General features: G+C 42.6%; 1 protein-coding gene across 10 annotated transcripts in view; it reads right to left on the reverse strand.

The window, feature by feature from the left end:
* LOC120897923 (neurexin-1) overlaps window positions 1-23,464 on the reverse strand; it is a 95,638-nt gene that overhangs the window by 39,825 nt on the left and 32,349 nt on the right. For all 10 annotated transcript variants that reach the window (XM_040303130.1, XM_040303131.1, XM_040303135.1 and 7 more), the window contains 4 exons: window positions 14,688-14,823; window positions 7,636-7,785; window positions 1,521-1,681; window positions 1,189-1,215 (listed from right to left, as the gene is read on the reverse strand). In XM_040303130.1, the coding sequence (XP_040159064.1) occupies window positions 1,189-1,215; window positions 1,521-1,681; window positions 7,636-7,785; window positions 14,688-14,823 (474 nt within the window). The remainder of the gene's footprint in view (window positions 1-1,188; window positions 1,216-1,520; window positions 1,682-7,635; window positions 7,786-14,687; window positions 14,824-23,464) is intronic.

A 23,464-nucleotide genomic window follows, 5' to 3' on the forward strand; every position in this document is an offset into this window, starting at 1 on the left:
AGCTGCAAAAATGAAAAGTCGTTCCGGTTAGTGAACCAAGCAAAAAAATCTAAAACAACATAAAAGAAAGTCCACAAAAAATTGTTCGGAACCCATACTACGTGGCTTTTAATTCTTTCCTGGTTGATCTTAGAGGGTAGGCATAACAAGTGTTTGTATGCGTGTATGTGTGGATGGGCTGAGTGTTGTTCTCCCTCTGCTTGCGGGTCACAAGAAGTGTGATGGGCCTATTGTTCCGGTGGATCAAGAGTGTTCGTAGAACCATCGTGGGATACCGTCTTGGATGAGGATGTGTACAAAGTGTGTTGTGATTCCATTGTTAACACTTTCTCCTTCGGTTGGAAACGAAACGAAGGATATGTACTAGCTGACCGAATGGTGGGCGAAATGTTTCAGACTTTAATGTATCGTTTCTTTGTTCTTCTTTTTTCATGTAAGTTTGCTGGAAAATGCCTTTTTACGGTCTGTTGATAAAAATAAAGGTTTAGGATAAAAGGGTTCAAACAACCAAACGGCCAAGGCTGTGGAGTCGACCTTTGAAGTCAATGCTCTGCACTTTGTGCAGTTTGAAGCGCAACACGGTACGAGGGGCAATAATATCAAAAGTCTCACAGCATTAACTACAGTTAAGAATGTTTTTTTCTTGCCCCAGCTGGTCGCAATATTTACAAAACCTAGACAAGTATTTTTATTCTTCTATCCACGTTTAGTGCGCTCCTGAATAGTAATCTACACATTAAAGGAAACAATTGATAATGTTATACAGAATAAGCGTAATAGAAAGCGAAACAAACATGTAAACGTAAATCGTATGATCAGAGCGTCGCTACCGATACAACCGTCGTGTGAAATGTTAGATTTCTTCATCGCCACAAAAGCGGAAAAACGACTAGAGATTGTTTCTTTCGTACGCATATTCTAGCGAATGCTAGCGGTATATGTTTCTCAACCCCGGACCGAAATCAGATCAACATCATTGAATCGAACCGAACAGCCGCGTAAGCGAAAGCAAGCAGCTCTTTCCAGTCAAGATGGGAAAGCGGAAAATGGGATTGGAATAGATTTGAAATTGATACTGAATTAGCTCGGCTCGAGCGCGTACTCAAGGCGAAGGTCTGTAGTGTGGTGGGTGCCGTTACTGTGGTGCGAAGTGGGATTTTTCCTTCGACCTGGGTCGATTACACTTACCCGACAGAAGCTCGTTATCGATGAGATCTGCACACGGCCGGCGGGCGGCGATGGTCAGCAGTGTGCATGAAATGGACGGTAAACAGAAAAGAGGGAAAGTTCCCAGTACCGGGGACAGTTAGAATATACTCTTGGGAAAGAACAGAGTTGAAAATGGGCTGCCACAGGTAACTATTCGCCGGCTCAACCGTTTGGTTCGCTAACCATTTTTCAGTTTAGCTGTGTGTGGCGCAAAGGCTACGAAGTGGGCTATTACGAAGCTAGAGAGAGACGGCCTGCCCAGGCCCTGTAAGCAGCCAACCCCTGAAACCCTCCCCCCTTGTCCAACTTACCTCTTGGATTCGCCGATGAACCGTAACTTTGTGCCATTGATGGTCGTCGAAGCGTACGCGGGATGGTTTGATGTGCATTTCTTGCTTTCCGTTCGATAGGCCCATGGTCAGCGAAACACCACCGTCACGCAGAGCCAGATTCAGATAATCAGTTCCGTGACCTTTTTTGTCCGCACATTGATGAGCGCGTTTCGCAGCATGGAAGAAACAAAGCGATAAAAATACTTGCGTTAATGTCAGGACATGTAAAAGGTTGGTGTAGTAAGGGTTTTGTGGGCGGGTAAAATTTGTAACTAAATAAATAAACACATGAAATTATGCATACACAGCCAATAATTATTAACCTTTTCATTGCATTTCTCATTTACATCCTGAAGGAATAGTGAATAGCTTTACTTTACGAAATTGAAAGGCTCACAACATCCTAACTATACCGCCAACAAAACGAACATTGTACTGCAAATGGAAAGAAGCGAAAACAGCGCTAAATGTTGCCTTATTAATGATTTACAACTTCGCTCCGTTAATGAACTCCTCTGGACGGTCTGTTCTTTCATCGCTTTACACGAATCGTGTGCGATGCAAAGCAATGTACTTTTAGTACGCCAACCATTCCCTATGCACTCGTGTTCAGGTAAGGGTTTGGGCATAATTTTCACTCTCCTTTCTACTCTGTAATGGTTATAAATGCTTGACTTTTGCGTCGTCTTAACATTTTTCACATAGTACACCATGGGGTTGTACCAAATCATGCAAGACCGAACCACTAACGACCACAACATCTCCCCCTTGCCAGCACAGTGTTTTTGTAAGTTGTATGATGAGAATTATTACTAAAAAACTGCTTTCCAGTGGCATGCATAATAATAATGATATTGTGTCTACGAGCCGATGGCCCATGGCGATGGACGCAGCAGAATGCTGACCATGGCGTGGTAAGATCGAAACGAACGATGATTGCAGGCTTGGAAAAAATGCATTTTCCTTGTAGCGATTTGTGTTGTGACATTTACAACTGCACCATGCAACGCGTTATTGATTTTGTTGATAACTCTCTTGTAAGCTACTAGCAACGGATTTTGTTCACCGCACCGGTTTGAATTATTTAAGGTGGGAATCAAAATGCAATCAGAACAAACGTTTCGGTTGAACTGAAATAGTAATTTTAAAAGCCTTTTTTGTCGAAGCAGTTAAAAATTTATTTTAGTCGGTACTTTTCTGACATTAGATAAAACTCTAATGATTATGGCACTTTTTTTTTATTTCGTTCTATGAACGTTTTATGAATTATGGTGAAAGTGCAAATCCTTCATTTGAATTCAGCATAAACCTATTGGAGCTCAGGCCACCAACAGCACCAAAGTAATTAATGACACTGTCAGAGTAATGAGTTTCAGCGCGACAATGTTATGGAACCTGTCGGGTGCTGATATACTGTTGCAGTGCGCTTAAATATAGTCACGGAGACCGGTTGCCCAATTTTCGCGTTGAGGCTCATGAAAGTTATTTCATCATCCCAACAGCCACAGCATAAACTGTCCTAGGCAGTTTTTTTTGGCGCGTAATCAATCGTGAGAAGAGGCACGATAGTGCATCGATTGGCATAGTCCATCGCTTTGGCTCGATTGCGATGGTGTGTATAAATTCAGACACGCCGCGACCCTCTACCATTTTCCACAAGATACCCTCAAAAACCGTGACTAAATTGCTGGTGGCAATTTGCACTCCTCCGTCGTCTTATCGTGATCCTCACCAGCCCTTGCTGCCAAGAAGAAGCTGACAAAGAATGGTTGCTGGTGCTGGCACCGTGCAAAGCGTGCCTCTGCTTGCTGGCAGGATGCGTGCTGGAAGCAAATTGCATGACGCTGGCACTAGCGTCTACGAGGCCAATTTTAAAAGCTCTTTTTGATCGATTGTATTTTCTATGTGCCAGCGTACCACGGGGCGAAGCATTCGGGAAGGGAAAACGTTCATTACACGAGGTCATGGATTGGTGGCAGTGCATCGTAATGACCTAACCGAACATTGCGGCCGCGTACGCCTGCCAAACGGTGCAAGCGAACGAAATGGCACGAATAAAGAGAACAGGACCGTTTATGATTGATAGTGGATTCTTCGTTTTTTAGCAATCGTGCCTGCCCGCTTCGTTAGGGTCATTGATTGGTCGTTTGTTTGGGGTCGAGAGCCATTTCTGTTGGGTAGCGTCAATTATGCCGCGAAGCTGTACGGAGCATCCAACTGACAGTCACAAACAGCACAACTAGGAGCAACCATTGGTACATAGTGTGAAAACGGTAAAAAACGGTAGTTTTCAACACTTTGTGTGATGCCTAAGAAACAAAATCGATTGAGTTGAATGCCCACGAAGTTACCTTCCATTCCCTCATCGATAGCATCTATGAAAATGTTTGATAATTGCTCGTCAAATGAATATTTTCCACACTTGGTTCAATTAACTAAGCTAAAGAAAATAATGAACCCAACTCCGATCGATCCATGGCCGCGCTTTCGGCAAAATGTAAGTACCTCGTAAATGTTGCTGCCCGATGAAAGCGTTTCTGGCTGCGAGCTTGACTTGGAACGTCAACAGCCTACTATGGACAAATGAAGCAGCGTGGATAAATGATGAATAATGACCTTTGCTGGCTAGTGAAGGTTGATGCGCCGGGAGTCCATCAATCAACTATTCTTTCGATATTTCCTACCGCACATTTCCTCCTCCGGTGCTGTCAGTATTGCCCCTTGCGCACGTTGCCTCAACCCCAACGTCACTGTGCATGTGGCGACGGTACTTAGTACATCAGTTAATTCCTGACAAAGTCTGACCCGGATTAATGGTACTTCCATGGACTGGTTGCCAATGAGTTCGCCGTCATGATAATCGAAGAACGATGCTGATGACCGGGTGGTGGGATTCTGATGATGAAATCTTTGCGCAGAAATGTGTTATATGTTCCCCCGCAGGCAAATGCGAAAGATGTCTATGTATGTACTGAGAATAAACAGTGAAATTGACAACTCTTGTTGTTTGTAAAATAACTTTGCCCGAGCTTTTCTGAACGATGATAGCCGAATGAAGTGGGCATATATCAAACTTAACACAGGTGATTATCGCAAACCACATACAGAGCTTTACGATGACCTATTTTTTGTAGAAAACGAATTGCAAAAGTGAATTATTTGAAAAGCATATTCGATGTGTGTTTAATGCCATCGAGTTCAGCTAAATAGTTTATGTACTACCATAGCTCACTCACTTATGCATCAAAAATACATTTTGCAATTAATATAGGCCATGGATTACGTCCACCATCACCAGCCAAGGGTTCGCCGATTTTCTGTCCTGCGCTGAACAATGAAATCGCTTTACCCGGCAACGCGTACACCACATCCGCTTTCCACGTGCTGTTGATCGCTTTCCCACCAACAGGTCCCGGTCGCAGGCTTCCGGAGCCAGCCAGGCCAATGATTTAAAGGACCAACGGATAATCTATTTTTCACGTAACCATCCATTCCAGGTGTCTATTTATAGCATGCCCAGCATTCCGTCTTTTCGTCGGATGAAAAACGAGTGTTCTCTCGGGTTCGGGGTCGATTCGGACGAAAACATTCATCTCTGGTCTCGTACACAATTCCGTCACAGATACCCAGCTACTCAAACACACAACGGCTAGTAGGCACACACACACACACACGTCCATCTCTTGGTAAACAAATCAAATCAATTTTAATTTGATTCGGTATAAATATTTCCTCCACATTTTTGCTACCAATTTATTTGCTCATTCGCTCTCTCTCTCTCTTTCTCTCTATTTCTCTCTGTCTCTCTCTCTCTTCCATTCTCTCTCTCCTTTTCACTACTTGAATTTCGCAAACCCAGGTAACACTCTGAACTGCTTCTCAACTCTACCCGAGTGTATCTGCTTTTGGACTGCACAATTCGAGCAAATCGAGCGTCCCGTTTTGCTATAAACGAGTGTTTCGTGGAAATGCCACACAGCCAAAGCGATATTCGAGACAGGATACCTACATCGACCGCCGGTTTAGTATCGTGGCAACTGGGGCTACGGGGAAGTTGGTCCAGTTTGATACACCCGTTTGCGCAAATGAGAAAAATCGGAACAACTCGAGCACACGAGTAAGGCTACATAGGGCTTGATGTTCGATAATGAAAATTTAATGAGGAAAATTGATTTTCTCATCGAAAAACGCACCAACGCGTGGGTAATCAATCCATTTCAGGATCGATTTGTGCGATGAAGTGTAACTGGTTTTGTCATATTTTAAAATATCAAACTTTTTTTTCTTTCGACCCGTGACATCTGTAAGACCTGAACTTGTGTAAGCAATGTTCATGAAATTGTAAACCTATCACAAAAACAAAAAATAACACAAGTACACAAACATTCATGTACATTGCATTTGCTAAGTTAAAACTATTCCATTGGTATAAAAAGGGTACATATTAAGTAGTTAAGGAGAAGTCCGCACTAAATACCACAGCCCGTTAGGTTTACTGCTTCGTGCTTTAAAAAAGCAGCAGCCACACTAAAGATCCCAGTGACCAGAAGTGCACCATTTTACGGAGAGCCTGCCTGTTCGCTGCCCGATCTTTATCGTTTTATCTTCACCCGGCTTATTCGTACGCGCGGGAACCATCCACAGAAGGCCAAAGCAGCAATTATCTTAATTAGATTACATCCACCCATAAAAGATGCTTGCCGTTTATCGTTTCCCACTCCCACTTGGCTGGAAGATCAGGATTTGAACGATGGAAACGATGCGGAGGGGTTGGCTTGGAACGGTGGGAAGGTTTCAAGGTGTGTATGTGAAAAAAGACAGAATCATGGGGAAAAGCAAAGTGCGGTATGGGATGGAGCCGAGCCAAGTCCAGATGACGGCAGCAATGGTGAAAGGAAAAACACGCGGGAAGCTCAATCCCACAACTCACAATTTACAGTAGCGTTGGTTAGGTCCGGTTCAGAGAAGATGGTAGCACCATTGAATGTTTGGTTTTTGAACACAGAGTGGTAAAAAAATGAAATAAAAAAAAAACACCTCACGGAAAGGGGCTTGCGTTGGATCTAACAGAAAAATGTTAGAATAGAGCGTAGGGTAAGGTGACAAGCTTTATTGTTTTCAGACGGCTGCTGCGCGATGAGTGTCAGAGTCTACCAACGTAGTATGAGTACACTCTAGCATCCCTTTCAACATTTTGACTACAGCTCTCACTTCGCTGTCAGTTTCTGATTGTGAAAGTTAAGCCAAGCGGTAGCGCTAAGGCGACAATCGTAAAACGAACACGAGCAAGGGAAGCGTTGAAATGTGACCAAATGTACAGTCGGTTTTCAAGGAACCATACCCGGGGGAGGGGAATAAATTCAGTGATACTCTGTAAAGACAAACCTGTCACTCTAGGCCTGTGCGCGTGTGTGCGTGTACAACGCATTAGGTAATATTTTTATGGGGTGTATACACATGCCGTATCACCCAGACCCTCTCGTTCATTGCATTGGTCCCGGTAAGCACGGGACATGGAACATCGTAAGGAATTTTATATCTTTCAGCACACTTTGTCACTCGAGTGGTGGTCGTCTACCTGTCCGTTCTTTGTTCGCTCGCAGGTCAAAACCATCGATTTAACCTTACCTTAGGCATCGCTAACCCTAGCAGCTATCCCTCGACAGTTTATTGGTGAGTGTGGGTCGGGGATGCGCTCGGAAACACCGAATGAGGATTCTTTATTTTACGATTTGTTTTGTCCCTTAGAAAGGATACGACCAACCGTTGCTGACCAAGTAGATTGGAGCTTTTATTGTGTCACGAATACCTGGAAACATTCGCACGTTCGCCGTCGAGCTAAGCTGTAGGCAAATTGTGCTACTGCTATCGCTCAATGCAGGACGGCCAGCCTGACCAGCCACTGCCGGAAAATTAAATTATCGTTTAATCCCACTACCACTGCAGTTGATTGTTACCAAGATGCGATAAAAGAAAATGGTCGCACTTAAATCATACCGGGCGCGAACATTCCAAAAACCAACATACTACTACTACTACTACGAGCATGGGGCAAATCTGCAAGCATTTCCACAGCTAGCAGCATTAGACTTACCGGTGTAGAACAGCAACCCGTTCGGCTGGCGGGTACGAAAGTAGAGCGTGATGGCATCCTGGGCGCTAACGATCGGTTCCCCGCCCGTCTGTCCCAGATCGTACGAAAGGAATTCGGTGCCCCGGAACGTTGCCTCCGACGGTGCTTTGTCTGCGAATGAAACAATCGGTGAAGAAAATGGGTTAGTCTCTCGCTTGTGTACTGCTGTCTACGATGCTGAAATGATTATCAAAGGCCCGGCCCAGGTAACGCTTGTCGTCTGTCACAAGCGTGAGCAAATCTTTATTCATGGTTAAAAAATTAAGTTATTCTGTTAAGATACATCCTTCCAACGACATCATTATTCTGCGATACTGTTGTTTATCCTGTAAATTATAGCGACTGCATTGATCGGGCATGATGCGTTGATAGCTATTGCGGTGGCAAAGTCTTCGGGTTATCGCGTACGGCACTTTCACGTCGATTCTATAAATTATCGCTTATCGTTAATTTATTTGTCATCAACATTCACGTCCGATCCGGCACTCAATCTAACACCGAAGACAACGGAAGAGCGAAAAAGGAGAAAATAAGAGAGAGAGAGAGAGAGATAAAGAGAGATATATAGAGAGAAGGGAGTGCGACAGAGAGAGACAGAGAGATAGAGAGAGAAAGAGAAAGGGAGAGCGACAAAGAGAGAGAGAGAGAGAGAGAGAGAGAGAGAGAGAGAGAGAGAGACAGAATCCCAAGAAAACGCAACCATAGCTTCTAGTCAATGGCTCGGACTGCTCAACGAGTCTAAACGAACAACAACCGCAAGGCGTCCATTTTGCTTCTCTTCTGGGTAAGCTATTAGCATTTCATTTCACCGACGTGAGGAGCTTGGAAAGCTGCGGGATCGTCCGATGGTACCACTTTCAAGTGGTTGTCCATGTGATCGTAATTAAAATCAGGGGACCCGAGTGCACTGGGAAACGGTGAGATAAGCAAAATTCGACGGCAAACACCACCAATGCTCTTATCCGGAAGCTATGTCTTCCGGCGGTCTATTCTTGGGTCCTTAAAATTTTTAATGATGCTCCAGTTTATATTTCAGCCCATTTTATCCTCCTCTGCTTGCCTTTCCGTGACTCGTCGGACCGTTCACTGCGGGTGCCAAACATTGTGCTGCTGCTGAGACATCGTCCAGAGAGGGCGGGTGTGCCGCATCCCCGAAGAACCGTGCCGACGGTTGGCTGCTGGCCAAATATTATTATTTTTATTATCCTTTTACGATTATTTATCATGTGAGGCTAGGATCGATGCGGTCCGGAAACCCCTTTCGACAGTGCCTGCAGTGGATCGACCGTACCATCGAGCAGAAAAGGACAAGCTCAGAAGCAACTCGTTCAACACTTGCTCAAATATACCAACCGATAGGGTTGTGTTTGTTAAAAAAAGGTGAAACGACGAAATCTTCCAGCCCATCGCAGCAGGATTTGCAGCAGAAATGGTTAGCATCCGAAGGACAATTAATCTTATTTGCTTGAGTTCATAGCCACCGTAGAGCATGCGTCGAATGCAGCCGTTGGTTCGTTATCTCTTTCATCTACATCCCAACTAGATTGGGATGCAAGATCGAGATGGTTGGCTGGGTGGTGAATATTTTCCAAAAATTTATCGACCGTTCGTCTCACTGCCATCCGTCGGATCCGATCACGTGCGGTATTCTGGCAGTTCCCCGTTGTTTGTTTAACGCAATTCGATTGTGATTCACTTGTGCTATCTATGCTCTGCTGATTCACGTGTTTTATCGCAGGGAATGGTTGAACCCAATAGCAAGGTGGCTGATTGCGAGAGTGAGGAAAGGTTATCGTTTGCGTTTAATGTTGTTGAAACCACATTTGCTTCATAATCCATGAGTTTTGAAAACAAAACTCTTACGAGATAATGTCTTCTAACTGAAATTGGCAAATTTCCAAAAGCTAATGCCGTTCTTTTTAGTAATATATTTGTTTATACCATACTGTTATTGAATTCGTATTTCCAGTTATTTAATGTTCGCAAAACAATATAACATTTTTTTATGTTTATAATATAATCTTCCATGTGTAAAGGAGCTCAATGCTCTATTCAAACAATAAAAGCGTCATGGACCACATTAATAACAGCAATGGATTTGTCACACATGCTACTGTAAAGCACATCAAACTATCTCACTAGTAGCCATAGTGGTCCTCACAGTGCGAGCGGCCAAAATTCAAACTGCGACCCAATTCACATTCTTCCAACAGATGCAGCAAGCGTAGAAAGCGGAACACGACACACACGTGCGTTCTATATTGTGGTATTTGCAACTGCATTGCACCAGCTGCAGCAGTGTACGCCCGGCAAATTGATGTACATGGTCGCTGTTTACCACGCAGTTTAAATGCCTTTGGTAGGCAGCGGGCACAAAATTTACGATCGTATTCGCCAATCTGCTTGCCCCGTGGGACATGAAAAAAGAGAAAGGAAGGACAGGAGAGAAAGGCTTGCGAATGGGGCTGAACACAGCAGGGCTTTGAAATCGGTGGCGTACGTTCAACCGGCCAACCCAACCCGTTGGTCAGCTTTCATCATTATTGGATGCTTCCCGGGGAGAGGGCAGGTGTGGGAACCGCTTCGTCGAAGTGCATTTCTAGCATTCCATGGATTGAAGAGGGTAAAGTGGTCGTTTGTGTGGGTGGTTTGATATTTTGGGTGTTAAAATTCGAGAAGAGGAGATTGGGTACGATCGGTTGATGCTAGCGTTTCCGTTTGCTAATGGATGTGGTACACGATGACAAAAGCGAGGATGGCTTTGACTCGTTGTATCACAACACAACATTATTTTTCGAGCGGTACCCCATGCTTACCAACAAAAGTGTGGTGTGAGTGGGAAAATGCAAAGCCCTTTGCAAAGCCGCTATTGAATTTGAGCAGTGTGACACACAAGGGTGTGAATTAAAATCACATACATTCATTGAATAAATCAATCAATGCGTAGATTTGGACACCATCAGATCTTACTTTAATAAGATTTATTTCGGTGTGTGTACATTCATGGAAATGAAGCTGTCCGTGAAATTAAGTTGACAACTTCGACCATCGATACGATTCAAGCTCATGGCGAACAAACATTCAAAGTCAACGAAGGAAAATCTTGGATACTCGGGAAACTGATATTATTGCTAATATATTTCTAAACTTAATAAACATATTTTTGGCATGTTTTGAATTGACAGAGCTTCGAGCTAGATAAAAATAACTACATACTCAAAATCTATGACAAGGACCGGGCGTCTCCATTTACCTCAGGATGAACGAACAGTGAGATGGCATTACTTATATCTATTGTAGTAAAATATATGATGGAGCGATTATATTCAATTTCATGTTTGAACTTATATTTAAATTGTCAACTGTCACTTCATTCTTTCATTTCAATTTATGTTGGAATTCCACAAGATATCTCATACATGGAGCCGCCTGGTGAGTATCAAAAATTATTGGCAATAAGCGACAAAAACGCATGCGACACGATAATTGATACAATACTAATGGCTCATTTTCTTTTGAAATTTGTGATATTAAAACGCTTTCTCTTCTTTTTGATCTCCAATCACAGCTTTCAAGACCTGCTTTTAGTATATAAAGGACTTGACTTACTGTAATTGTAAGGAGTCCTGGAGATACGCCGATTCATAGATCCACAGTATTTTTTCATTTTTTAGTTCTTTGAGAATATTGCACTGATCTGACATTGTTTGAATTTAATTGTTAGATGCAAAACAAATTCCCAATCGATCGAACATTAAAAATCGTTCAAAAAGGTTCAACATTTATATTTCCGGTTAGTATCAAATCAAATAATCAATTAAGTGGCTAAAATCTACCGCTTAAATCAAACTTACACGAAAATTAGTGATATTTTGACTGCAAATCGAGAAATTCGACTTACGCAGAAATTTGAGATCCCCATTAATAGCGTATCTTGGGGACAGTCTGTACTGCGTATTTGAGATTCGGATCAAGATTTGAATCGAAAACGACAGTTAAGAATATGTTTATATGATTATTTTGATATGCATGTATGTTATGTTCGTGGCCGTTAATCACATCAGTGTATCCGGCCAAGCTTTGTACATATAATCACTTTACACTCAATCCTCTTTTAACATTTTTCAAACAGCCACTCAGTTTCATCGTTTCCAATTACACGTTTTACAAGCTACCAAGATTTTGGACTGGTGCCCCATCTGATGGAGGCGCACGAGAATATTGCATTTATTTTTAGTCTATCATCGGGTCGCACCTTCGCTCGCGCGTGAGTGGTTCCTATCTTTAGCAATAAAATGGCACGAGCCTCCATATGCGCTGTTCCCTTGGCACGGTGCCCATCATACCCAAAAATCTCGCCCTCACCACCAGTCGCCCCAATCTGTGTTTCGCAAGGACAGCTCGTTCCGAACGGCATGCTCGAAAAGTCAGCGAAAGCTGTGTAGAAGCGATAAAATGTCCTCGACGGTCGCGACATGTAAGCTTGTTTGTTGCGCTCTAGCAACGGTAGATGGTTGTACTAAATTTAGGATCTTTACCGCTATGCTGAGTTGGTCTGTTAGGAACGGCTTCATCGTAGAATAGCCCGAAAGGTGTGTGACACAGAACCGTGAAATAAAATTAAATCCTGACTGAAGTTTGCAAATTGTAAAAGACACGCTTTCTATCCTTCTTTCTCGCATGCTCTGAAAATCTGTCTGTCTCAGCAAACGGGGATGGGCATCTTTTCGGTGTAATGGGTCGGTGGATGTTCCTAAATATTCCCCAAGGACAATCTGCACCAGGGCATCGAAACGGAGCGGCACCCGTTCCCGCAACCTACATCGTCCCCTATAACATCAACCCGTTGTCATGCATTCCAAAATTCAATCTAAACGCCTGGTGCCTTTGATACCACCAAGCACTGGCCAGAGTTTTAATGTTAATCATGCACCGATGTAAGCTGCTGGGGAGCTGGGAAAAATGGGGCCGACGCGGTTACATACAAGCACTAGTGTTCCATACAATCTGGATAGAAACGGTCAAAATCCGTTTTTATTCATAGCATCATCAGCGCTTCCACTCAGCTTAAACCCTGGACCAGTGTACCATGTAAACTCAAGGCTGCCACATCTGCCGGGACGGTGAGATATTTTAGCCTGATTTGAAATTCATATTTATTACCACCGGCAGAATATCCTTGAAAGTGGAGCAAGGTTGTGTAAAGTTCCTCACATTCAATCGGTCCGGAGTTGGCTGTACCGAGACGGGCTGCTTAATATCTACGAGCGTACAATGCAACGTGCCTAGCACATTCACCATGAAAGGGACTGTTTGAGGAGTCCGTAGGTAAGATATATGGTATTCATTATTATACTGCGGATGAAAACTAACCCAGACAAGGATGAATCAAGTTACCCTAGCAAGTGGTGGAAATCATCCAGTCAGGCTTTGAAGAAAAGCAGACCAGTGCTTTATCCCAATCAAGGACTAAAGAGAAATTTAAAGAGTATGTACATGTTTTACATCCCAGAAATCAAGGCAACTCCGGATAGTACGTTACTTCGTTGCATGCAACTAAAGCTTACTAGAGTTTAGATATTGCAGCAAACCGCACCAAAATGGAACATAAATGTATGTCTCACCAGTATCAACAACAGCACAAGCAAAATCGTGTCCCAACTTTAGCCATTTGTGGATGATCAATCAAATGTATTAAATTATCCTCACACTGCTACCAATTCCACTCCATCACGTTTCACGTTGACAGGAGCGATGTTGCTAACGCGTGGCACGATAAAAGAGGAAAGAAAAACAAGGTTAATCCTTCCGAAGCAGGGACCGAACACAACCGAAAGAAGAAAATGGCTACCGAGACGAAACAATTACGTTAAAGGTTTTACGCCTGAGTAAGAAGCTCTGCTGCCGTAACGAAATGTTCAAACGATTTATCAAAATTCATCCCCCTTCCCAATGCTGGTTGTTCACCGAACCAGCCCGCTGCATCGCCCGTTATGTAATTTTCAACCTTCCGCACTACAGTAACGTGAAATATAAGGAGGAGAAAAAATCTCACCGTTGCGGAACCGGAAGAAGCCGAGCTGACAGCAATCTTGATTTAGTACAATCTTTGCAGCATTCATTAGCGGCACTTTGGCCCAAAATAAAAACCAAAGCGCGGGAAAATAATTGTTCAGCGTCAAACTGCCGTGCGGATTTACGCCTGGACGAAATTTTGTTTCCGAAAGTTTTCGTGTCCATTTCGTTTTCTCATCCGCCTCGATGGTTTACGATTTCGAGTGTCCGATAATCATAAATTGATTACATTGGTAAACATCCCATAAATTCACCTATCACTCGTACTGCTCGTCTCGCTCTGGGTCAAATGGTGATCCTTGGATGGTCGTAGCGAGAGCGTTTTGTGTCATTCGTTGGTCCTAGCGAATTGTGCTTTGTATCACTGTTTATCGTTATTATTTTCTCACAATGATCAAAATACTCCCGTTCGGAAACGCCTGTCCCCACCATAAACCGGAAATCCTTTATCCGTTTAGCGAAATCGATGGGAATTGTGGCTGCTGTTTTCGGACGAACGGCGATGGTTTTCGGGGCTCGGGTGTGATAGCATTTCGATTCCTGCACCCGCCATGCTATCGAACCATGCACGCGAAAGCAAGCATATAATACATGATAAAATAAGACACCACCAAGGGGAACCCTGCCAAAGTAATGTTGTAGATTGGATTTTGCAGAGCGCAAACATGCACGGCTAGCTGTGTGCCCGATTCTCGGCCCCAAAGCTACCAGTTGCCTGCTACCGGAATGGGAATCTGGTTAAACGCTTTCATCCCCTACGGAAGACACACTGACAGGCAAAAACGCTATACCCGTCTCGTTTGGGGAATAATTTACGACTTCTTTGAAATGGTTCACACTATCCGTGTGTGTGTAGCTTTGCGATTGGTGCGATTTAATTAGTTTAAATTTATGTCAATTTGAACTCGTTTTTCAGCCAAAAACTCCGTGCTACCTACCTCGCTCGCAGTAGGTTCCTTCGTATTCCACGTTGCGGCACTCACAGATCGGGCCCGAGTCAGTCGATATGCAGATGCCACCATGCTGGCAAGGATCGTGGCGCTCGCAGGCATCAGTAACGTTGGTTCGAAGTTGCTGTAAGAAAACATCAAATCGGAAGGAAAACAAACAGGCTTGTTAGTATGTTTTGCTATTGGATTTTGCTAGGCGGTTTAGTTTTTCTCTCTTTTTATTCCTATTGCATTTGACACGACAACCGAAACGTATAATACATTCGCAGACCTCATTGCACAGGACGAACGAGAACATCTGCTGGGGAAGAGCATATTACGATCTGTGGCGATCTGAAACAAGCTAACGGTAACACACGGGAATGATGTATATGCACATTTACTACCAAGAAGGACAAACACAGTTGATGCAATTTGCTTGCGAAATTTTCAAATCACTTTCTTATTATACACATCTCTTACCAGGAACGTTCCACATGTAGGAATTGTCTTTGGAATGATAGAAAATGCAATGATTAATGGAAATAAATACATGAGTAAGGATAATGATGCTCAAATAATGTGTTGTGGATAGATCTTTGGGGAAGCCATTTTTATTACTTATGGTAATTAAATGAAATATACAACAAACATGACTTAATTTTTTTAAACTATGTAATTATAATAAAAATAGCATGTCTCATTTATGAACTTCATATAAAGTCCATGTTTCAGTAAATTAAGTTATTCAGTGGAAGAGAAAACTCACGAATCCGTTGTGGAAATGGAAGTCCTAATAAATACGACATAAATCCCCAACGATAAACTAATTCAATGTTTAGCAATAACGAAACTTAATCCGTATTGTACGAGCAAAATGTAGATGATACGATAATCCATTCCGGCTTTTATTACATTCTACCTTTTAACACTGTAAAAACATTACCACTGTTCAACATTCAAAACAGTTAATGATCGGAAATTAAACGCCATAAAGGCATTCTACACCATCCAGTGGCATTTTAACCGTTCTAATTGGCCGCATGTAACTTGACATTGAAATTTAAATGATTATGTATTTTACATGAACAGATGAAATGTTGATCAATCTGATCATTTGATCGAATTCAATGTACATAATGAAACAATATATAATAATAATACCAATATGTTTTTTTTGAATTAGTTAAAAAAAAAAACAAACTACATGTTTGTTGTTTTATAAGTATACAGGAAGCTGATATGATGATAACTCTAATTTACGCCACGATTAAAAGATAAGTTTTTTTTTCTTGCAAGTTATACCAGTGAGAAGGGTTATACATTTAGTTGGTTATGACATGGAATCGCCTCGGCTATAGTTGTTACTAATTTAATTGAAATGAAGATTTCGCCCAAGACGTAATCACTCAATTACTCATAATGTTGAATTCAACGTATTGCATTTGATAGCATGTCTCGAAGCATGACTCCTTCAGCATGAATGAGTTAATTAGTAAGCTATCGTTAGGAAAACACTAAACAAGGAATCACCCCACTGCCTCACTACTGAGCCTTAATAGTTATTTTTTCAGTGTGAGACAACGTAATGACGACGCTTCTATAACGACTACTTGGCTCCCCAGACTCTCGTACATTAATAACACAAACTACTTTAGCCTCATTAAAAAGATGATTTCCAACACAACAAACCGCACACAAGGCATTAAAATTTAACCTTCGTCTCAAAATATCTCGTTTACATGTTACTATGTGTATGGTGCCCGGTGGTTGATGATACTGGCTCAACCAATCTGCAAAGAAGGTGAATCAAGGTGTGAAGGTTGAGTATGTTAAAGGCTACCCTTGAGCGTCATTTTTGTACGTCTCTGGAGTAATATATGTGTCAGTAACCCCGACCTTGTTAAAGTTGTGATCACGTCTATGAGCTTGAATTTCAGCGTTTTTATTTAATTCTGAAAATCCAAAAATAATTATGTGGTGCAATTATTCTGATGTGTTGCTGTACTTAGTGCTCTATTGCCCACTCGTTAAATGTTAAAGTTTGAGAAAAATAAAATCAAAGTTGGTAGATTGTAGATAATAATCAAGATTTCAACATGAAAACATCGATCGAAACCATTTCTTTTGACCTTATTGCAATTAAATTACCTTAGGCATAGGAAATAAAATTTCTCAAACCGCTCACAATCCCAACTCCCCAGGGTATATTGATTTTACTGTTGTACGTTGCTGTTCATTCTAAATAGATGATGCCAAGAGTCACTCAGACAGGGTTGTTTTTATTCGAAAATAAACATTGCAATCGTTGGTTGACCATCGGGATAAGCTCCTTTTCGTCCTGTGTGAAAATATAGTCCCAGCTCCAGACACGAACAGAAACGATGACGAAGGGCTAAATAAATGGAAATATTGCACGTGTGTTTGTTGCGGTGAGACCCGGAGGCACACGTTAGGAATCGTAATTGAGATTTGATTTATGATGATGCGCTAAGAGGGCAGGCGCAGACACGGGACCGCAGCACAGAGTGGCACACAATACTAAACTCGCGTTCAGAATAGATTCAGAGTTCAGAGAAGCCCGAATGTCACACTTGCTGCTTGTGGATCGCGCAGTTGTGCTGTTAGCTAGCAGGCTGTACGGCCGAAACAAAGGAACATAAATCGATTATGATTCTGGTGCTATCCGGTAGGATTTTTCGAGGCCACCCCAAACGCCACTTTTGGGACCCGCCGGGTGCTTGCTCGAAGCACTCGGAAGCGGCAGAAACGGTGGATCGTTTGCTGTAACTATGAGTTACACAAATGTGCGACAGGCAGCTGTTGTAGTCGAGCAGAGTAATAGTTATCACTTTAAACAACTTTAAAGGAAATGCAACGTGTGGATCAACTTTTAGAAACTAGAACTGCCGTAAATTCGGCCATACGCGACTCGAAATTAGGCTACAAAACTATGGGGAAAACTAGGGAAAAAGTCAATCCTCGGGAACAAAACTATCAAAGATGCATTCCAAAAGTTTCCGGCACCGCATTCGGTACTTAATACGTATCTATTGGGGACATATGCTGCGGATTAACTTTTTCTCATCATCCCTACCTTACGATGGTAGCAAAACGCGACACCATCAACCAAGTCGGAAGCCAAACGCTTCTGGAAATAAAACCATTTCTTATCCATAAAGTTTGGAATGGAAACAAAAAAAAAACCACACAACCACGACATCGCAAAAAGGCAGCTTTTTCATAATGGTGGCAAAGAAGATCAGGGTTACGAAAAGGAGCGGCATCTTGATGCTTTTTTCACCCGTCTAAAGCTAGCCTGCAATCGAAACGACGGATGTGCGAAGCAAACTTTTTTAATCTGCTCTACCTTTGCCGACTGTCCGTTTAACGGGAGTCTGCATTTGCCATCTTGTTGGAGCATTTGTTGGAGCGGCGTGAAAAAGGATACTCATTGGGTTGAAATCAAAACCCACCAACAAAAAAGGAGGAAGAAACAGATTCGGCGATCCGTAGCTGTTAAGAGCAGACTTTATGAAGAAAGTTTTTTTAACAACGAAGCAATGGAAACGCCTCAGTTCCTGGTACAGATCGAAAAGTGAACCATTTACAAGAACAATAATAATAACACAAAAAACGTACACAAAAGATCAACACGGGAAGGTGTTTAGGCTGTACTGAGAAAGTATAAATATAACGGTTCATCATCAAATCATCCAAACGATTATTTTCATTCATAACTTTCCATCTCCATTACTAGTTCTAGTTACGGCAGGCGTTTATTTTTGCGGTGTGTTGTGTGTTGAGCGAAATCTTGAATAAATTACATTCTGTCATTACCTTATTTTATATGAAATAGAAAAATAAAACGTAGCATTCTGGAAGCCTTATCCTGACACTTTCACTGCACTATCGATTGTCAGTTCCAATTCTGGTTTGTACTGCTTTACCGTTTGCTCCTATTAATCTGCAACTGAAATAGCGATTTTAATTGCTTCTTCCTGGCCGGTGGTAAAGTATTGATCAAGGCGTACACAGCTGCCCAAAGCGGAATACAGCAAACGCGTATCGACTATGTGGTGCAGTCCAGGAGCGCGAGCAGCAAATAGCAGTTGTTAGAATGCACTAGTGTCGGTTGCAATCGGTCACCTCTAAATAGAGCAGATAGCCCTGCATATAAGCTCTATGCCAATCTTCTCTCTCTATCTTCCTCCTTCTCTCTTTCTCTCTCTCTCTCTCTCACACACACACACACAACACACACACAAATTATACTGTGCTAGGAGACAGTGCCGATAGCGAATCTATTATTAAACAAGAACTCTTCGGTTAGCCAGTAATGGGTCTTCCGGTCTTTGGCTAGCGAGACATTCAGAACAGTGCAGGATGCCTGGCCCTTGCAAGATGAAGCCGACTTCCTGGAATACACTTCGCCAGACACCAACGGCACCCATCGCAGGTAGCTACGTGTTGTTTTTATTACTATTTTTCAACAAAAACTGCGCACTGAAGTGAAAGTAATTGAATTTTCAATTCAGTTTCGCTGTCCAAGACTTGCCTGTCACAAAGCTTGGCCTCTAGCTGGGGATCGTTCATTTCATCATGGGGCTGAATAAAAAAAACAGATGTGAAATATGCTCGCTTTGTTATAGACACTCGCGCTGGTTCCGCGCTTGCTAGAAGCTCTGGCGTTTCTACGAAGGTGTTCTTTACTTGCGCTCATTGACTAACCAGAATGGCTGGAGCAGAAAGGCTTATGAAAGAAGAGAACCAAGACACTTCCGGCTGCTAGTGACAAAAAAGTGTCAAAGTGTATGGATGCTAGGGAACCGTGCTTTGTGCTGCACGGTTAGATTTTATGTGTTGCGGCTTCAAGTGCTTGGTAGTGCTTCCACCATGACCCTGCTGTGTTACCTTCTGCTCCTGATGAGCGCAAGAGCAATAACGCTTTGTTTTATTGTGGAGGTTTTTTTGTCGTTTTGGCGCCCAGCATCAGCAACGCTTCACCAAGGGGGGGTATCTCTATGGTCACCGGAAGCCAGATGGCCACCATCAAACTGACCATGGTTGTCGGACATTTACCACTCATCTACTAACAAATAGTCCATTTACGGCGGGATTCTACTCCCTTTTCCAAGGCACTGTGTTTATGTTTGTGTATCCACATATGTAGTACACATCGTCGTGTATCGCTCGTGTGGGAGGAATAATTTTGGAATTGCAATTTCCCTAACAGCTTGTACTATTTTCATTCCGTCGCCTTTGGGTTATTTATAAATGTTCTAGTTTCGTTTTTTTTCTCATCCATTTCCCTCCGTTTCGTACATTCTTCCCGCTTCGAACATTTTAATTACCCACGACACATCCATTCCATCCTGAACAAAACTCAAGCGCGCATTAGCTTAAACAACATCGAATGTAGCTGCTGAGCTTTCGGGGCTTCATGACGAGACAAAGCTGCCGGCAAACCACAATTCTACTTGTCCAATAAGCCACAACAATGGTCCGCTACGAAAGGAGAAACGGCAACATTTGTTTCGATAAAAGTCACCCACAGCCACACCGTTAGATTCGTGTGGAAGTCCGAGGAGACCGTTGTCCAGAGACAGCACGCATGTTGCGTTGAATCGATGTTTATCTTTTCGAGACCAACGTTTGGAGCACAACATCGTCATTAAACGGTAGCCAAATCCTTTACGGTGTCACCCATTGCTACTACTGTTGCTGCTGCCATGGTGGCGGATGATTTTGGTCCACAAAATCGTTAATGTGTAAACAATACACATCGTTCAGTGACTCCATGACTCTAGGACCTGGTGCTCGATGTGGAAAAATGGAACATGCTGTACTCAGGTTGTGCTGCTTCAGTACAAAAAAAATGTACCACCAACAAATGGCAACAACCGGTGCAGTGATGCGGTGGTTGGTCCTGCTGTCGCCCGGATCGAAGCAATGCGTTCACATATGGGTCATATGGGCGTTTGGAGCATGCTTCAAAATTTCAATTTCAACTGTGGTATTTTTACGACACTCTAGAGCAGTACCAAAGCGAACGAAAAATACCGCCGGGGACGACACAACATCTCAGCGGAACGGAGCTAAGCAGCTTGTATCAGTGGCAATGTGCGCTTGTGAAGCAAGTTTGTGAAGTTTCCCGACGGTTCGTTTGATAAAATCTGCTGACAGTTGAAGTTTTTCGATCCGAACTCTCCTGGGTCTTGGACGCGAGAGATTGGCTGTGGGAGTACCAAATAACGAGTACAACGATTCAGGCTGACAGTAAAGATACACGCGGTACAGGAAAACGGAAACGAACGCAAATTCAAGCTTTCACTGGCAATGTGCTGCGGATGCGATTTCAGTAATTACCGTACAAATTGGATATTCGGCTGTATGAGACTCAGCGAAGCACTAAAGTGGTCTACTTGCATTAACAGGCTCTCGTTGCTATGTCATACGCCTGTTCGTATCACGCGATTGCAACATGTATTCATTTCTTCTTGGTATTTCAGAGTGGAGGAAGGAAGGAAACCCCTAAATGATTTACCCTTCTACATTTCGTTGCCCTCTACATTGGGGCCGTCGTTCTTTTGACAACTCTTTCTCCTAGGTTTCAATCATCAACCTCATACCAATCAATGCACGACTGATTGCCCACCGCCAAATATTGTTATTTAATGTTCTGCCTCCGATCCAACCAGTGCCGAACTGAAGCGTTCCTAATGATGTTTGACGTATTCAATTTTAGCCATCCGAATAAATTATTTTTACTTACTATGCACGTGCTGCACCGTATAGAAACGCGAACCCCGGTGCTTACCAATGTCAAATTCCCCTCCGCTCAATCAGGTCGTGGCTTCGGTTCATCGGCATCCAGCCTCGGGATGGGAAAAGCTGGTATCTGGTGCGGTTTTCGATTTTCTACTGCTTTTTGCGGTTTGCGGTTGCTGCCTGTTCCACATGTCATGCTCTTTTGCAAAACGTGCACCCAAGCGCGCGTACGCTAAACTACAGCCACACGGTAGGAGCGAATGAAGCTCTATGCCGTGTCAATGGCGGCTAATGGGAGTCATTGGTGCAAGAACGGGAAAAGTGTAGTACTTGTGTAGTACAATTGATGACGGCAGATAATTGATTTTTGTAAAACAAAGTACACTTAATGGATCGGTGCAAGCGCCTGCATCTTGGCATTGGGCTGTAATTTGATCTAGCCGTGAAAGTAATCGCAGATAGTGCTGCCACATGACACAGCTTATGTTTTATATTTCGATAAATGGTTTTTTGCAGAAAATGAGGAAACTCCATTTGCTACATCGATTATAGAGCTACAAATCAATAAATGATGTTGTATTTCCCACTAAATCCACCTTGGCAAAGGATTTCATTTGATTGTGTGATAGAAAAAGGCATTACATTTAAGAAGTCGATGAACTCTTTTCCACAATGGGCAATACTATTTTAGCTTCAGATCACATCAGAAAAATCAGATGTGTGTTAGAACTAAGTTAAATTATTCGCTTCAATTATTTTGTGAACCACGTAATTTGCGACCTGTAGTTTATGCATACGTGTTTGCTCCATGATCGAAACAACTCACCTCCTGCTAGCGATCCAAACATCACACACGATGTATTCATCCCTGATTCTGAAGTATTATTAGAACTGCATGAAAAGAAACGCAGTGTAAACACTTGAACCGCTTACAACACTCATTCGGTGCCGCACGTTTGCTTCCGGGCCTCGATGACTGGTAATGTTGCAAAATAAAAGTCTCGTGATACAGCCCGCCCGCAATTCCAGGCCCCGGGCGATTACGCTGGAAAGGGTTTGTTATTCTTGCCTGCTATATATTGCGCTGTACCATCTGCCGCAAAATTTTCTCGTTACACTCGCCAGGCTGACGGCCTAACAAGGCTAATCGTTTCGAGGACCTGGTGCTTTGGGACGGGGTTTGTTCTTGACCCTAACTAGCAAAATTCAACAGCGATGCTTACAAGGATATCGTGGAAATGTTTTCGTTGCTGTAGTAGTCTTTAGGTTTCCTATGGCCCTTTTCTCACCGGTATGCTTGCTTTCTTTTCTTTTAGCTTCTTTTTTATATTCCGGCTGTACATTATTTCATTTATTCACCCAAGGTTACAACTGGATCGTCCGAAACGAGATACATTTAAGCAACTACACCTACCCATGACCCATGACCCAGGGCTTTTTTGAAGGTTATCCTAAACAATTTTCTAGACTGCATGAAAATTGCATACACTATTGAATTGGCATTTCAAATATCACTCTTTTTGATTTTTTTAGTAAAATAGGAAAAAAAAATACTTTGTGTAGTTTGCAAGAACTATTTGACGCTTAGTGATTTCAAAAACGGTACATCTTCAAACTGGTATCAGTGGCTGATTACATACATTCCAGTTCTCTCAGCAGATTTATAAGAATAGAATATTTACATCATTTAGTAGCAAGTGTGCAGTTTTTACATGGTCTATTCTAATCCTACATGGAGTTTTGTAAATATATCACACACATCTCAAGATAAAACTGTCTTTGATGTGTTTACTTTTCAGAAACCTACTAGCATAGTTGGGGCATAAAATGGTGAAATGAATCGTAGAACAACATACAAACTAACACCACGAAGAGCCAATGGATACAGATGGGATAGAAAAGGAAATTCCGAATGCGGTTGCGTTTATACGGATGAATTTCAGAGATCGACACAGAACTGTGCAAATCTTGCTACTAAGAAAATAGAAAGACCCAAAGATAACGAGACGACCGAA

This window comes from Anopheles arabiensis, chromosome 2, assembly GCF_016920715.1.
Source record: "Anopheles arabiensis isolate DONGOLA chromosome 2, AaraD3, whole genome shotgun sequence".
Classification (NCBI taxonomy): Eukaryota; Metazoa; Arthropoda; class Insecta; order Diptera; family Culicidae; genus Anopheles; species Anopheles arabiensis.